The following is a 17,961-nucleotide window of genomic DNA, read 5'->3' on the forward strand; positions in this document are numbered from 1 at the left end:
GAAAATAAATTTTTTTGCTATTGGTTAAAAATATTAGAGTAAACTAAAAGTTTATTGATCCAAATAGATATATTGTTGGTATAATTTATTTGATTATTATCTAATTATATAATATATACTAATGTCCATTGAAGGAAACAGCCAACGTATATAATTAGATAATTGGTATGTACTGCATGTTTCAAATTAATTATGAGAATATCTCTAGTTTTGATTTGAAATATGAATTTTCACATTTTTGAAAATGTATCAAATTTATATTCAAACTAACATATATGGGCCCATTCAAATAGAATGTGAACTACAAGTATTTAATAAATTGAATAGATGCAACTATAAGATAGTTACATGTATGATTATTTTTAATTTGCAACCTAGAGTTTGCAAGGTTATTTGAATAAAACATTATAGTGAGTCCACAATTTTCAAAGTATGTGATTCATAAAATTTCTGTTGAAAATTCTAGTAAATTTATATCTCAAAATTTGCAAAAATGTACTTACAAAAAAAATGGTTGAATAACCTATTTTATAGAGTGATCTAACAAAACTATTTATTAAAATCTCTATAAGAAGTTAGATCAATAGTTATGAGAGCAAAATTTTTATTTTGGTGTTGGCATATTTGATCTTACGTACTATAGTACTTACATATTTTAAGCCAACAAGATTCTCCTACTAAAATTGGCTTTTCCATATTTGAATATGTAATGGTTATTCTTATTATTATCTCACCACATTGTATGGATATTTGGACAATGTTGGGTGGAAAACTCCTTCTTCTTGTTTGTTTCTAAATAAATCAAAGGAATGTTTTATAAAAGAAACAAGTGGAATTCAAAGATTTATTCTATATGATGAATTGATCATCAATTGACCAAGTTTTCTCAACTTGAGGGAAAGAAAAGACTAGCTAGAAAAGAAAAAATATACAGAATGCATTATTATTACATTATAGATCTTCTAAGATGGCAATATAAATTAGAAGTAGTTCATCAATTACATTCATAAAATATTGTAAAATATCTGCCATATGCAATTACTAACCTAAATGAGCATTATTAAATTTCATATTCCAATTGAAGATGCTCTAATGATCATAAAAGAAAATGAGACATGCTTGAAACATGAGAAGTCAATTAGTTCCAGATACAAAAATGTTGGAAAAAGAGGAGTTTATAATTAAAATGATCATACTAAAAAGGCAAACACCTTAGAAGAGAGTTAGAACATAACTAATTGTGAAAACCCAAGAGGAGGTTTGGGTACCTGAAAACAATAAAGAGATGTCGAGAAGTTATGTCACAGTTGAAAAAATGAAATCAAAAACATGAAGTTGTCGATAATAATTTTGATGATGATATCATGTGATCAAATAAGGATCTTATATACATATATGTTATGGAAAGTAAATGGAAAATGATTGGCCAAAGGAAAAGAAAAGGAAAAAGATACGATTTGCATATAATCACATTATATGAAAATTATGGATCTGTAACCCAAACACTTGAAATGTAAAATTATTATGAGATATATGAACATTTATATAAAAGTAAGGATTTTTAGAGTGATGGTATAATAATGATCATGACCAAGTATGTTATCTTGTAATGGATTTTTGTACATATAATTGGTCTTGCAGTATGTGAAATTTAAATATGATGCGCTTATGAATTTTTTGAAGGATAAAAAATGCCAGAAGTATGATTAAGATAATTATTTATTATGTTATGTGGATCAAAATAGTACGAATAATAATTAATTTAAGGGATAATACATAAATAGAACCCTGATCTCTTACTTGAAAATTATTTTGAACCCTGAACTTTTAAAATATGCATAATAAACTCTAAACTTTAAATTCATATTAAAATAAACTTTGACCATTAACTTTTTAATACCGTTACTATTCATACGGGTACTGTAATAGTCAAGATTAAATTCGCAGGAAAATAAACCTTGTACAATACTTGTGCGGACAATAATGGTGTTAAAAAGTTAATGGTAGTGGTTTATTTTGTTATGAATTTAAAATTTTAAAATTTATTATACATATTTTAAGAGTTCAGGATTCAGGGCGATTTTTGAGTAATAATTCAAAGTCTTATTTGTTTATTAACCCTTAATTTAATGGATATGCATTGAAAAAATGTTTAACTTTACATTTTACTCAACTTATTGTAAATCAAATTATTGAATATCCCAATGATTTCAAAATTATTATATTTTCATGACAATTTTTCTGCAAAATATATTAAATTTAACGGCTTATGAGTACCATATATTTTTTCTATAATAATATTTACATATTTTTTTAATGTTGTATTTACTATAATTTTGTAAGCAAAATTAAGTTCCCTGATGTATACGAATGGGTATTGAATTGGAGGTTTTGATATAATTCTATAAAACCATTATATGAAATCATTTTTGTCTAAAGCAAATTGAACTTGTAGATACAAAATATATCATGATAATTTTCAAAATAACTTTTCTTTTGTTATCTTCACAATGTATAAGATGAAAAAAATATATATTAATAATTCAGTATATCTAAAAAATATATTAAAAGAATATGATGAGAATGTATCATGCATGATTTGTCTAAAAATAAGATTTACTTGAAAAGTATTTGCGACGATCATATATAAGAAATTAATACTATTTTCTATTGAGATATAATGGCGAGAAGTAATGTTATTTATTAGGGAGAGTTAAATTGATATCCTCATCATGAAAGTAAAGTTTATGTTACACTCTTTTTTTCTTAATCAAAGTTTTCTCTTACTAAGTTTTCTTAATAAGGTTTTTAATGAAATAGCTTCAATATGTAGTATGCACTCTTTTTTCCCTTTACTAGATTTTTGTTTCCTTGAATTTTTTTTTGGTAAGATTTTAATAAGACATAATATTTATTTACGAATATTTAAGGGGGAGTGCTTAAAAAATTAGACTACTAGCCAAAAATAAGTCAAAAAATTGCCTTAAAATTGCCAACGCCCCTCTGAAAAATAAAAAAAATGAAAAATTGGCCGTGCTCTTGTTCCTTGTTCTTCATATTCTTCTCTAAATTCATATCATCTCATCAAAATTCCTCTTCTTCAAAGGTCGTTCATTCAATTCTTAGGGAGAAGAAAGATCTAAAAGGATTGCAGGGAAAAACTGGAGTAATATCCTTATTAACCGAAAGCAATTTGTCTCCACTAGCATCATTAGAAGACGAACAAAAAAAGGTTCATATTCCCAACAAGATTTGATAGAAAATGTTCATGCGGAGAGGGATTCGTATTGGACCCAAAAAAAAAAAAAAAAACCCATGGAGAAGGAGATTGCCATAAAGCCTCATGCAAGTATTTGAATAGCACCGGAGATGGAGGAGGCCGAGAAATGTATTGGCGGATCAAACATGGGAGATGGTGAAGGATGGCTCAACGGCGTTGTACTCCCTTTATACGGCGAAGGACAACAAAATAAGGGCAATGTAAGCCGCTAATGGAATTAATGGCTGATTTTGGATCAAACATTGTGGACAAGTCAACATATGTGCTGAGCGTATTGGTATCGGTGCCGGAGGTGAGAGTGACATTGGTGAAGGAAGGAGGAATTTCGGTGCTGGTTGAAATCCTAGCGGTGGGGCACAAAGACAAAGGCAACTAAATAATAGCAGGTATTTTTATCATTTCATTAAATTTTTTTATAACAATTAGGTTTTTTTAAAACTTAAGAGATATTATCATATTTTATAAGATTAAATTATTATTTTTTATTTTAAAAAAATTTATTTATCATTCTTCCTATATAATAATTTTATATTTATATTTATAATATTATATTTATATAAAATATTTTGCTTTTTAATTATCACATTATCGATTTAATTAATAATCCAACCAGTTATACCATAAAAATCATGAGCGGGTTAATTTGTCCGGTTCGACTTCCGTCCAGCTTTTAAAACATTGCGCTGTTGAGCTGGAGAAGTTGCTAGAGAGTTAGAGAGCCCTTCGAGCGTTGGAGCTGCGACCATGTCTGCAAATTCAATATCGTCTTGTTCCTTTCGATTATTCACTTGTTCCATGATCCCACACACTCGTCTTTGTCAAACCCTCTTCTTGCAATCTTCCTCTTACAAGCTTTCCTTCTTCAAACCCATCACCCTCGAGAGAATCCCTACGAAGCCGTTGGCCACCCCGCCGTCAACAGCTTCGACCTCTGCTTCTCTGCAACCCATTGAGGAGCTTCCTCCCAAGCTTCAGGAAATCGTCAAGCTTTTCCAGTCTGTGCAGGAACCTAGGGCCAAGTATCAGCAGCTCTTGTTCTATGGAAAAAATCTCAAACCCCTCGAAGCGCAGTTCAAGACCAGGGAGAACAAGGTCGAAGGATGTGTCTCCCAGGTTTGGGTGAGAGCCTTCCTGAACCAAGACAAGAATGTCGTCTACGAAGCCGATTCGGATTCCGATCTTACTAAGGGGCTTGCCGCTTTGCTCGTTCAAGGGCTTTCTGGTCGACCAGTTGCCGAGGTCGTTAGGATTTCTCCAGATTTTGTCGTGCATCTGGGGCTACAGCAGAGTTTGACTCCTTCCAGGAATAATGGGTTTTTGAATATGTTGAAATTGATGCAGAAAAAGGCGCTTACATTGTATATAGAAGCTGAAAAGGGTGGCGAAATGAACCCAAATTCAAATTCTCAGTTGGAAAGTGAAAGTTCTGTTGAGAATTCAGGGAAAGGAGAAAATCCTATCGGTTCTGTGCGCTCAAACGGTGGATGGAGTTCTGAAGTTGATGGTAATAAGTCAGAGTCACGCAAGAATTCCCCAGATGTTACTGAATCGAATGCTGGTATTCTGGGAAGCAGGGGAAGGAGGATCAAGGAAAAGTTGGAGAAGCAACTTAGTCCTGTTGAATTACAAGTTGAAGATGTCTCTTACCAGCATGCAGGGCATGCTGGTGCTAGGGGAAGTGATGGGGAAACCCACTTCAATCTTAGAGTTACATCTAAAGAATTTGAGGGAAAGAGTTTAATTAAGAGGCATAGGCTTATTTATAACCTATTGGAAGAGGAATTGCAGTCTGGGCTTCATGCTTTGTCAATTGAGGCAAAGACACCATCTGAAGTCAATATAGGATGAAAATTATTTGTGTAGGAAAAGGTGGTCAAATTTTTTCCGTTCTTCTACTACTCTGGGCAATGTTCTCATTTTGTTTATTGTACACAAAAAGAAAGGTAGTTATATTTGTTAAAATGCTTACTGAGGCTTCAACAGTCTGCTTTTATTACAATGATTTGTAGAAGTTTGCTTTCTAATAAATTCTCAAGATGCATGAGGGTGAGTTGCAAAAATCCATGCTATATGAATCTATAATTCTTTCAATTTACGGGCTCCGATCAAAGTTCTATAGATGCAGTCATCTAAAAGCACGAAACTACTGTCTGGCTTCTGTACAAAATTAGTGAGAATGCTCTATCGTGTTAGTCAAGTAAGGATTTGGATAATGAATATGTTCTAATGGTGGTTCGAACTGATTAAATCACATTATCATCCATGCCTAAGAATCTGGTGCATGCCTTTGGGGTGGAAGAGAATGTTTCATCTATTTTAGTGGTAGTGGGTAGAGGAGTTGTCTTGGGTAACTTCTCTCTTTCCCCTCTCAAAAAAAGAAAACTTGTGTCTTAATTGTACCTTAATTATTCATCATCGTGTCAAAAAAGCAGCAGCTGAAGAAAAAGGGAAAAAAAGCTTCTCTACCTAAAAAGTTTTAGCTTTAGTAGATACAATTCTTCTGTGTATACTTGGAAATTGACCTATCTAAGAATCATCATAACTGGTGTTCTTGGGATTTCTTAGTGACAGCTGCTGGTGGTTAGGTTTATCACTGCTTAATTGTTAAAAATGTTGCTGAGCAATGTTGATTTTGGACTGGTCAGAATTGACCTCCAATTTCAGTTGTCGCTGACTAATGCTTTCTGGCTAGCCATTCTGATCAAAAGTTTTAGGATAAGCATTATGCTTGTTATGGTTAGGATTTGTAGTTCCATATTTTGATTAACTATCTTTACGGTCTATAGCCTTTTTAGTGTTTAACTTTTTTAGTTGTGGCAAATATCATTCCCCTTATCTGCACCCTAAGGCCACTAAATGCAAACCTTTCTTGTTTGAAGATTATTTTCTCTTCTTAGGCCTTTGCTCTATGCAGGAAACTCGTGTGAAGGTTTTGGTCGTGCCTGATTAGTTAGAGGCGTAGACCATTTTTTTGTTGAAAGAATTCAGCTATTGAAGGCTGAAATTCAATGCATTTGTTTGGGCTGGCTAGTCATTATTGTCAACGCTAAGATCAGTTGTGAAATTAGAGGCCAACAAGAAGCTGCAGCTCTCATCATAAATGTGTGTTGTGCTTGAGTTTCTTAGTCATTAATATTGTAATGGCTCAGATGCTTGGAGTGTAAGGTATATATCATAGACTAAATCTTTGTGAATTTCGGGTCAACAATTGGTATTGCCTATCGATTTGGGAGGAGCTGTTGATGTCATGGTCTGGAGGATTCCAGAAGTAGAAAATCGTAACCGTACGGCTTCATAAGATGTACGTATATGGGTTTTGCATATGTACGTATATGTTGCCTGTGAACGTAGTGTGCAATGATTATGCCGTTTTATTAGACAAAAATAGGTTTACCCATGCATCTATGTATGGCTCTATGGATTTATCTTCAAGAAAAAAATTGTTAGAGAAGAATTTGTTCTGCCTGCATCATGTTAGAGAAGGATCAGAATAATAAGGGTGAGAATGAAAAAATAATATGAAAATATTATGGAGGAAAAGACATATAGAGCAGTATTTAACTTCTAGAACAGATATAAAATTTTCAATTCAAATGTGATTGAGTGTTTGAGAAAAGATAAGAAGATATCTTTCACGTCTGATGTGTAAAAACGTGTAAAAAAAACTACACAAAATTCAATAAAATATGTGAAAACACATTGAAAGGAAATAATTATATGAAACTAGAAAGGAGCTGCTACTTAAATGTTACTGTAGATCAGTGGGATATAAAAAAGAAAATGTACTGCGCTTTTACCAAACTGAGAATTCGGAAAGATAATTGAAGAGGATAGATGCTGAAAGAAATCCGAGGGAGGGGAGACCAAATAGAACGAGGAAAAAAACATGAAGCAAGCACATCATGGTCCTTTGAACAAGAAATTATGATGTCAGAAGAGTGGTATATTTCACCTTATATAGGTGAAGTCTCACGTGCCACAATGGCACCTTTACTCTTCTAATGATAGGGGGGATGCAGGTTTGAACTTTAAAATGAGTGTGGAAGCTATCCCCAAAAAAAAAAGGGGCGAAAGTGCACGTATTTCCTTTCTTTGAAAAGGTGTATAAATATGAATGAGTACATGACCCTCCCAAGAAAGGTGAAGTCTAGAGTTCCTTGCAGTAGATGGCAAGCTGCAAATGTTATCTATTTCTAATCATACACACCCTGACGCCCACACGCAAGATTAACCTTCACTTTCAAACTCCAAGTAAAGCCCAGAAACTAAATTATTTATACTCCATATTCAAATATACCCTACTTTAAAGTCAATGCATAGCAGAAAAACACTATCCAAGAAAGCAAACTCGCATCATGAAGGGATTAAAAAAGCAGAATATGACAAAAAGTATAACCTGTAATCAACAAGTAAAAACAATAACTTCTGGCGGCGAATGTTTACAATAAAAAGCAGTTTAGTAATTACATGATCACGAAAATCTTCAACGTAAGTTGATACTTACAAGAGAGGTTAGCTTCTACAGAGGGTCAAAATTCTAGGTTAATTTGTCAGGAGGGATTAGAGGATCTTTGATCATTGCTGATGTAAGAACTGGAAGAAACTGCATAGGTATTTCGTGGTCAACCAAAATTATAATTCTACTCTCATAAAGAAAAATTGATATATAGCTTCCGCACCAGCACCAAAAAATCGCTAAAGCAATCCAAGATATGAAACAATAGTTCAGCCAAAAGGGTGCTTCGTCATTACTATCGACTCTTTAAAAGAACAAAGGCACAAGGTCTCAAATTTACAGTGGAGAGAGACTTCTTTATCAGGGTCCATTTGAACCAGTACACCATCTCTGAAAACAAAATTTAAATCAAGCTTCAATTCATTAGATGCCGTATCTTTGGTTCCAGCTGTATGCTGGCCTGTGGAGTGAGAGACGCATTCAGCTGGCATAAAAACCCTGTCTAGATTCCTGGGGTTACACATTCTCGAGTTTGAACAGTCAAGAGGCACTTCAGACTTTGCATATATATCGTTGAAATCTTTAGCAGAATAAATTTTTCTAACCGCTGAAATAAGATCCACAGATAATGATGAAAGAACATCATGGACATCTTCCACAGCCCAATTGCTTCCATTCCAGCAACGCTCATGAACAAGGATTTTGCGTGTCAAATGATAAAGACTGTTGAGGCATCCAGGGCAACATCGGTACAAACAGATGATCCCAGATTCATCGGGATCAATGCGTTTACTTGGAGAGTCACTAATTTCTACAGCATTGGCATCTACACCGGAGTCAACACCACTTAATTTAATACCAGTCTCTGCTGACGACAAGCTGGGAACAGAAATAAAGGCTATCCTGGAGTCTTCAATCTCAACTCCCTCTGGTTGGCGGGCATTGAGAAGTTCGTTATCAGAAAAGGCTACAGAATGGGTAGATGTGGATCCATTTAAGCCTTTTGACAATTTGAACTCTTCCTTTCCAGAAACAGAAACAGTCGCAAGTGAAGATCCATTTGAGCCTTTTGAGGGCCCAATTTCTCCATTTATCATTTCATGATTTCCTGTTGTTCCTGATTCAAATGCTTTAGCTAGTGTGCCGTTCTCAACAATTGTAACTGGATCAGCGGGCTGGCTCAAGGCAGCAGAGTTGTTAATATGATCATCTGGAAAGGAACTACTTTGTGGAGATCCTTCTGAAACTTGGCTACTGTGAACAACATTATCCACATTATCATTTCTGTCACTCAAGGCAAGAGATCCAGGTGTCTTGGCAGCAATTGCATTGGGACTTCTCTCCAGCTTCTCTGGCTCATGACCTTCCATGGGGCCAACCAACTGGCAACCTTCATCCTCCATTTGCTGGTTTTCATGTCCGTTTAATGACCCAACACTAGTCGATGTTAGTTTTGCTGCCAGGTCTGGGGAGTCCTGCTCAAGACTGAAATGGTAGGGATTATTGTTAAAAAAGCCAAGATCGTGCCTATTACAAAAAATATAGTAATTAAAAAATGCATATTAATAGGAGAAAGAAAATAATACCTCAACAATGCATAAGCCCAGTTATTAACCATATCTTCCAAATAAGCCACTTGCGATAGAATACGAAGAAATTGATATCTATCTTTACCAGCTTGAACTTTTGTGTTGATTTTCCCAACTAATATCTCAAGGACCTTGCGTACCTCGCTAGAAACTTCCCTGACAGATGTATAAGCACCCCTGTATGCTGATAAACCAACAGCCATCAGGCCTCTGACAATACCAGATTTTTCTTTGTTTTTCATATTGCTAGAGCTGCAAGAATTAGCCACCTTGTCTTTTAGGGTACTAGGACGAATTATGCAGGAATTGAAAGGCCAACCCTTCCAAGGTCCACTTACATCCGCAGAAGGACCTTCTTTGATTTTTGATGTGACCCAACAAAGTTCTGCAAAATGAGGGAAACGAATAATTTGATAACCAAAGGTTGATATTGCCAACAGCAGGGTTGACTTTTGCTTCAGTGGCCTGCTGTTAGGTGGTAGTGGAACTTTAGTCGAGGGTTCAGGAAGTTGGACTTTAACATTATCACCATTGACTGATCCGTTATCTTTTCCCAGATATGCCTTGTCTTTACAACCTCGAACTGAATCATAGGTTATGTGCACTTTTCGGGCTCCAATATGCATATGAGATTTTTTGTGGACCAATTGAACCAGCTGCCCAATTACATTTCTCATTAGCTCCACTGCGGATAGACTGATCATAACATCATGATTAAAATTACCCTCAATCTGCACAGAAAAACGAGGCACTGTCTGCACCATTGAAGCAGACTGGCTACAGCTGGATTGACAACTCCTAAAGAACTCCCTTACTTTACATGGCAGTTCTGCGCAAGGAACATCTGAAGTAGCCTGTCGGTAAATGAAGCTAAGATATGAGGGTTCTAAAGTTACATGCGAGACACAATAACCCAGTTGAGGAATCCAAGTAAATGTGAACGAAAAAAATTTTGATCATAGCAACATTTCTCCTGGTAATGTCATTGTGCAAATAACTGTATCTTAAATATTAATTAATAGCTACTACTACAAGCATTAGTTTATAAGATTTAGTCACATAATTATTATTCTTAATGGGGAAATAATCAAGCCCAAAAGTGTTCACACATAAATCAACAATTAGTTTGAAAATATGGAGCAGAAATCAAGGGAACAATTGTACGAGGGAAATTATTCATTACAGGCAACATAATAATCCATACCAGAATAATCAAGGATGTGGATACACCAATGGACTCCACCTGCTCAATAAATGACATCCAGGCATGTGAAGCCCTTAAGATGACTTGACCTTTGACCATATCTATTGATTTCCTTTTCTTTGAATCAAATTCGTTTTTCTTTTCAACAACCTGACTCGGTGTTAAACAAGACTCTTCCATCTCAGAAACTTGATCATGTGTAGAGCAGTAATCAGAACTTCCAGCACCCTGAAAATGAGTCTCCACGGCCCACAGATCAATTCTTGGCATGAAGACAACACATGATTGCACACTAGCACATTTCACTGCCAGGTGAAAGGAAAATTTCAGAATCAGAGCTAAAGTATGCTTCATGTGGATTATGATGGAGCTCATTATTAATATTTTTATAAAGCCATACAATAAAGCAAAAGCAGAAGAAACAGAAAAAAGAAGTGGCTAAAGAATCATCCAAACAATAGGTTCGGGAAAAAAAAAATAGCGGCCAGAGGACAATGAGAGGTGACTGAAGGGCAGTCAGAGATCGTGACCAGAGGACAGCTGGAGATTTATCAGAGGAGGGCAGACCATATGTGGGAAAATCTCTAACCCTGAAAACTCTCAGGGCTTACTCTTGTCTACCCCTCACATGGTAACACCATATCAAGAATACAATAGTGAGAATGCTTTGGAAAGCTTCTCTAAGTCTAACATTGAAGGATGCTTGTGTTTCATATATTTACGGTAGAGAAAAGGTTATGAAGAAAAATGAATTTCGAACTTCTACGATCTAACATAACAAAGAAGAAAAACAAGCTAAAGTTATATTTTAACAATGTTAAATCATAAAAAGAAGCATTTTTCCTCGCTTTGATTTTTTGAAACACTATCCCTAAAAGAAACCAGCTTGAAATCCCTACTAAATATATAACCATATGTTGTATTCAGTGATTGTCCAAAGCTCCTTTCTGGCAGCCAAATATATATTAGAACTGAAAATAATTTTATCAGTGCTTCCCTTACAGGGATTAAGAAAGCTTTACAACTTTTTAATCCCTCGGCTTTCTAGACCTTTGAATAGTGTCATGACATAAAAGTTATGTGATGCTGTAAACAATGAAGCGCAATGTGATCTTGTTGAGGAATGATATATGGTCCAATAGTAGCAGAAATACATGACGAGCAGCAAATTATCATTTAATGATCAAATATTAAGTACTTTGCATCATAGGTATGTGATTGTTGGTAAAGGAGAACACGGGAATTTTGGGGGAGATAAATATCAGCAAATTCTAAATAATGGCAAGATTAAATTACTACATCACATACGTCTCCAAGTTTTAGCAAAAGTATAGGGCTTCTCTTCTTGTTTCAAAAATTTATAGACCTTATATTTTAACATAAAATAAACCCCATTCTTGTCCCTAAAATGAGAGCGACAGACTTCCCACATTTTAACTTTAAGCACAACACATGCACCCAATTTTCTTAACCACACATAGTTCACTGTCATGGAGTTTGTAAGCATATCTGAAGATTACAAAATAGTACTCTCAATCAGTTGCAAAATTCCTTTTCAGGCATCCATCACAAAAATTAAAATGCCAAAAAGCAAAGTTATAAGGAAGAGACATACTTAATATTTGTGAAATCCCTTGTACCACATCTCCATGTCCTTCTTGTGAAATGGTTGCCATATCAATCTTCTGAATTTCAACATTACCAACAAAGCAGTAAATAAGGCAGGAAGCAAGATGCCTCTGACCAGATTTGGGATTTCCAGCAATCAATATCCGAAATCCTGATTTCTTCAACAACATAAATGACTTATTTGACAATAAACCACTACATGTGCTGACATGATGCTTTATAGAAGGTTCAAGTTTCACCTCACAATCAGTATCATCTAAAGGATCGCAAGAACAAGCTTGGCCATCATTTGCAGATAAAATGCCAGCACAGATGAGTTTCCTCCCTATATCAGCAGCAAAATCTGCATCTTGAAGAAAATCATCAACATGCAACCACCAGTGATCAACAGACATTTTCTTTTTGTCCAGAGCAGAAATCATAGTGCTTTTAATCCTTGTTACAGCTTTAAACATAGGAGGTGGCAACCATAGGCGCCCATCAAGATACAGAGACACAAGCAGAGTGCATAATGGTTGCAACAAACAAGGTATAAGGTGGGTGGGAAGAGGGGCACATGCTATGTCATTTGCAGCATTCCCAGCTTCTCTCCGGGAGCATGGCGGTGGTGCACATGATAAAGCCTCCAACCAGTCCCTTTCCTCCACTGCAAAGGATGGAAGAGGAAGGCGCTTACCACCATAATCTTCCTCTGAAGCTGCAGACAGCACTTCTTGCAAAGGGAAGTTTCTCTTCAAAGCATTGATGGCAGCTTGGGTACAGAGAGACTGAAGATCTGCACCAGCAAATCCAGGAGTTTTTCTTGCAATCCAATCAAGTAAGGATCCAGTGATTGGTTTTGGCCACCTGTGTGTGTGAAGCGAGAGAATGGAAGCTCTGTCCTCAATTGATGGCAATGGAAAATAGATTTCCCGATCAAATCTTCCAGGACGCCTAAGTGCTGGGTCAACAGCATCAGGACGATTTGTTGCACCTATGACTACAACTGAACCCCTAGATTTCAAACCATCCAAAAGAGCAAGCAGTGTTGACACAACAGAACTATGTGTCTGATCTTGCTGCCTAGTACGGCTTGGTGCCAATCCATCTATCTCATCAAAGAATATTATAGAAGGTTGACATTTTTCAGCAACCTGGAATAGTAGTCTCAGTTGGCGTTCAGCATCACCCACATATTTCCCCAAGCAATCTGCACCTTTACGAGCAAAATATGCAATCCGTTTATCACCGCGAGCACATGCACCTATCAATGCTCTAACTACTAAAGTTTTGCCTGTTCCAGGATATCCATGCAAAAGAACACCTCTTGGAGGAGTAAGACCTAAATTATCAAAGAACTCAGGATAGAGCAGTGGTAAAATAACAACTTCTTTCATGCAACTGATGACATCCTTAAGCCCAGCAACAGATTCCCAACCCTGAAATGATTTTTCACCATCAGAGTCAGGACCGCCAATATATATAGGGGCTATTCTCAATAAATCACGATGAAGCCTCTTGTTCTCACGTTTCAAAAATTCTTCATCTTCACCACAGTTCTCCAACCATTTTTCTTCTGCCTCAATATCCTTTCTCCAAGCATCATTTGAAAGCTTTCTAATCTCCAGCTTCATCTTTCTAGCTTTCAATTTCTTTATCCGGGCTAAATATTTATTACCCTGAGGTTGGAAGAGATGTCTATGATCTGTACAGGCTATAAGAAATTTGCGATGATCAAAGATACAACCATTTGCTCTTGCACAAGGCTGCAAAAAGACAGGCCATCTGTTAGTGCTGAGCCAATTGGTATAAAAAGAAATACGATTTTAAGCACAATCAAGAAAATTCAGTATATTTGTGCATGTCATCCTTAGACAGAGAACGTGTGACCAACCAAGTGATACGTCTTTGGACATCGATCAACCCGACAACCAATGGTAGCCCCTCGTCTCCCACAACGTGTGCACTTCAATGCCCTTCCTCTGCAAAGAGCAGCCCTCACATTTTTTAGGCATCCCAAGCCAGCAAAATATACCTGCAAAAGTATGTCATAGTGAACAAAAAATTAATTACAATATAAAACTTAAACATAAAAAGAGAACAAAAATTTGTATTCATGAGTTTGTTTATAACTATAGTGATTAAGACAGCACTAAGAATATCAATTTTTTTCAGAAACCCTTCTCATTGTTTGCATACTCTTTATATTGAAAGGGAAGCTTCCCCTTGATAATCCCCATTAGAAATAAGATTCTAGTCAAGCATTGTCATTTGAACAAAATTACTATGATAGATGTTAATGTGATATGTTGTAAACTCATAGACAAGAAGACCAATCCTACTATGAGCATTATGTAGCGTCAGAATAGCATTAATTTTTGTAATGAAAAGTTTGAATAGTAATATAGTTACATTATATAAGTCCCACAATGAAAGCATTTCAAGCAATACAACCTCCACTCTATTACAAATACATAACAAAGCCTCCACTTATGAAGGCTTTCCAAAGAATTCTCTATCTTCCTTCTATTCTTGACCATTTAAATTAGGAAAACACTGCCTGGAAGCCACATCCATTTGGAAAGGACTTTAATGATAACTTTTTTCTGATTAGCTTCAGACGCTTAGGAAGCTTTATGACTCTATGCTATACATGTATAAATATTGCCCTTTGGGGTATTCGGTTCAGGTGGAACATTCAAATTGATTTTTGTCCGTTTACCTAGAAATACCTTCATGGATTCTCTTCTAGAGTTCAACTAACGAGTTTCCCAAGGTAGTCTTTACATTGACATGCACTATGCAGGAGAACTTTATTGGAAGGATAGTATGTAGGGTGCGGATGACAGGATTGCCTGCTCAAACAAACAAGACGCAGATGAAAGCAGTGGTATAGAATAGCCCTTCAATCCCTCAGCTGGTTTAACAAAGGTATTCCCTGATAAAAATCAAGTTCTAAAGACCACATAGGTGCCATAAAAACTATCCTGTTCCATAGTAGGTCTAGGGCTACAAATTTACTCTCAGAAATCTATTCTAGTCCTGATAAATTCTATCTCTGTAGCTTTGTCAGGTTTTAGTGCCTTAGTCTGCTAAGTCTAAAACAGTTGGAGCAGTCAGAACCAAGGTCCACTCATCTTGCAGGCTGACTCGCAGATTGCATTATATTAAACGTAATAAGCATTCCTATATCTAATGAATTATATTATTATTCACCATTACAAACTCTGAAAAATAAGGTAGGAGAGAGTGCATCATACACTTCAAAACTCACAGTGCAAGCATTTTTTTTTTTTTCAAAACAGAAGGAAAATCATATATTAGATATTAAAATTAAAGCATCATTGTTCTTAAAAACTAATCTTATGATGTTAATCCTAAACCAAAATCTGAATTGTTCATGTTTGTCTTGTCTTCCTGCTTAGATTACATTTTATCAACTTCTAACAAATCAACATGTTTACCAGCCTCCTCACTTGTGGTTTAAACTTTGAATAACTAAAAGGTCCCGAAACCCTCTACATATATGGGCCCATTTTGATAAGAAATTTCCTTGCTTCAAAATATCACTTACAAATTGAAGGATTAAATAACATAGGAGCTTTTATCACAGAAAATGCAAAAACCATGGTCTTAGACAATGGTGGAGAGAGGGAAAAGCTATGCTTAAGAAAGTTCTTCAATAACATCTGTTTAAGAGTTAAAAACAAGTCAACTTTTTGCTTTCTTTAAGCATGCATCTCTTGAAGTCCACTATTACAGCATCATCTGCTATATAGTTCACAGGTAGTAATTTAGCATCAGTCCTTTTAAGCTGTAATAGTTAATACTAAATCCATGTGAAGCCCACAAATGCAGCGTTTCATGATGCAAACAACGAAGATTATGAACAGACTAGATTTGAAACAGACCTCTGGACTCCATACAGCACAGTGCTGATGAACCCATATTCCAGCAATACCATAGCGATCATTAATAGGACCTAAGAGACGCCCAAGCCAGCCAGGTTCATCACCAAAACCATCCCAAGGATCATAATTAGGCTCCTCCGATGCTGAAGACCCACTATATGCCTCATTCTCACTCTCACCATTATCCTGAACTAACCTTTTTGGAGGTTTACCATCAGTCCCTCCACCACACAAACCACACCTTCTGCCTTCTTTAATGCGTGGTTGATCAGTTATATCATTTGAAGCTTGTTTGGGCGTGTCTATTTTTACAATATTTTCATCTTGCAAAGCCTTTTCGTCAACTGCAGAGTTCTTATTGATAGATCCTTCATTTTCTACTTTCTTTGCAAGATTCCCAACAATTTCTACATCATCTCTTCCATTTTCAGCTATCTTCACGCTCTCCAATTGACCATCAGATTTATCTACGTGTTCCCCTCGAGACAATTCAACATCACCATTAAACTCCTGTAACTGCAAATTATCGCATATGTTTCTCTCGCTAATCTCTATATTTGGAGAGGCATTCCCATCCAGTATTTCCATTACATTCTCATCAGACAATTTAGATCCTGAAATTGAAGCACTTTCCTCATCTTGGTTCAAACTAAGTTCCACTTCTTGACTCTTCCTCTCATCCAAGTTCCCATGGGATTCATTCTGTTTATGCTCTTCCGCATGTTTTGTCGCTTTGATCCTCCCTGGTCTTTTTGACTTAACGACCTTCGGTATCCCACCTTCTAATTCCTCTTTCTTATTAATCTCTGGAACCTCCGGCTTTTCATTGTCCCTGCTTTCGTCCATATCCTTGAACAGCTTCCTTTTACCACTCGATGATTCCCTCTCCCTCTTCACCCTGAAACCTACATTTTTAACCCTGGATCTCAACCTTGAACTCCATGTTCCTGGACACTCTACCTCACCAGAACTCTGATTCACATGTACAGGGCTATTCACATCGCTCACACTCCTCAGCATTACATTCTTACCTAACGTCCGCCGTTTCTTAGGGGGAGGAGGAGAGGCATCGAGCACAGCCGGAGCTCGCCGAACCCTTGAGCTGCGGCGTAGCTCTGCATCAGGGCCCGAAGTACCAGCCCCGTCACCATCCTCATTCAATTCACTATGGTTCCGATTATACTCCTTTTCGCATATTGCGTCTAGCCTCTTGTGCTTCTTCCGAAGCCGCGACCCCGATCGATCAAGTCTCCTCTTGTCCAATGACGAACCGGAAGCGGACGATAATCGCATGTCAGGACAGGGAAGCCAACACTATCTACCCAGGTTTCTTTTTCTTTTCTTTTTTAACTGCGAGATTATACGATTATTTACAGCTAAACTTTTGCAGAAGTAGCAAGAAGGTATTGATCGATTGTCTTCGTCGTCCAATTGGGTGATCAACTAAACGCTGAATGAGAAGAAAAACATCACACGCACCCAAGTCACAGCGGGCATAGTGATCCAAGGAAGAAAAAAATGAGAGAAAAACCGAAACCCTAGAAATCGAATAGGCGAAGCGTTTACTCTGAAGTTTCCCGTGGATTCAAAGGGCTTCCATGAACATTGGTTTTGTCCGTATGGTTTCCCCAGAGCCTTCTTCCATTTTTTTTTTCAGGGCTTTTCTTCTCAGAAATTGCCTCGTTGCTGTTACCCCCAGGGAAGGCTAGGGCGTGAGAGTGAATGACACACAGGGCTTTCGCTGATATTTCAGGGCTGATCAACACGCGCGAGAGAGCGACGTGATGAGGACGCCGAGGTTAGGTCAGAGAGAATAAATCTCGGCCGTTGACAAATAGGATAGTAAGGGATTGTACAGACACGCGCTGGTAGAGAGAATTGCAATAGTCACAATAATTGTTCTATTTTCGCTA

General features: G+C 36.5%; 2 protein-coding genes across 2 annotated transcripts; one reads left to right on the plus strand and one right to left on the minus strand.

Annotated features, from left to right (window-relative positions):
• Nucleotides 1–3,948: 3,948 nt before the first annotated feature.
• LOC129316047 (sufE-like protein 1, chloroplastic/mitochondrial) lies at nt 3,949–5,291 on the plus strand. The gene has a single exon (XM_054960292.1). The coding sequence runs from the start codon at nt 4,025–4,027 to the stop codon at nt 5,126–5,128; it is 1,104 nt and encodes a 367-aa protein (XP_054816267.1). The 5' UTR covers nt 3,949–4,024; the 3' UTR covers nt 5,129–5,291.
• A 2,381-nt stretch (nt 5,292–7,672) lies between these two features.
• Nucleotides 7,673–17,771, minus strand: LOC129315481 (uncharacterized). The gene is made up of 6 exons (XM_054959194.1): nt 16,049–17,771; nt 14,032–14,172; nt 12,145–13,903; nt 10,530–10,834; nt 9,323–10,179; nt 7,673–9,221 (listed from the first exon to the last, which is right to left on the minus strand). The coding sequence occupies exons 1-6, from the start codon at nt 17,339–17,341 to the stop codon at nt 8,006–8,008; spliced, it is 5,571 nt and encodes a 1,856-aa protein (XP_054815169.1). The 5' UTR covers nt 17,342–17,771; the 3' UTR covers nt 7,673–8,005.
• Between the last annotated feature and the right edge of the window lie 190 nt (nt 17,772–17,961).

This window comes from Prosopis cineraria, unplaced genomic scaffold (assembly GCF_029017545.1).
Source record: "Prosopis cineraria cultivar Desert tree isolate PC_DT_omini unplaced genomic scaffold, ASM2901754v1 PC7, whole genome shotgun sequence".
NCBI lineage: Eukaryota > Viridiplantae > Streptophyta > Magnoliopsida > Fabales > Fabaceae > Prosopis > Prosopis cineraria.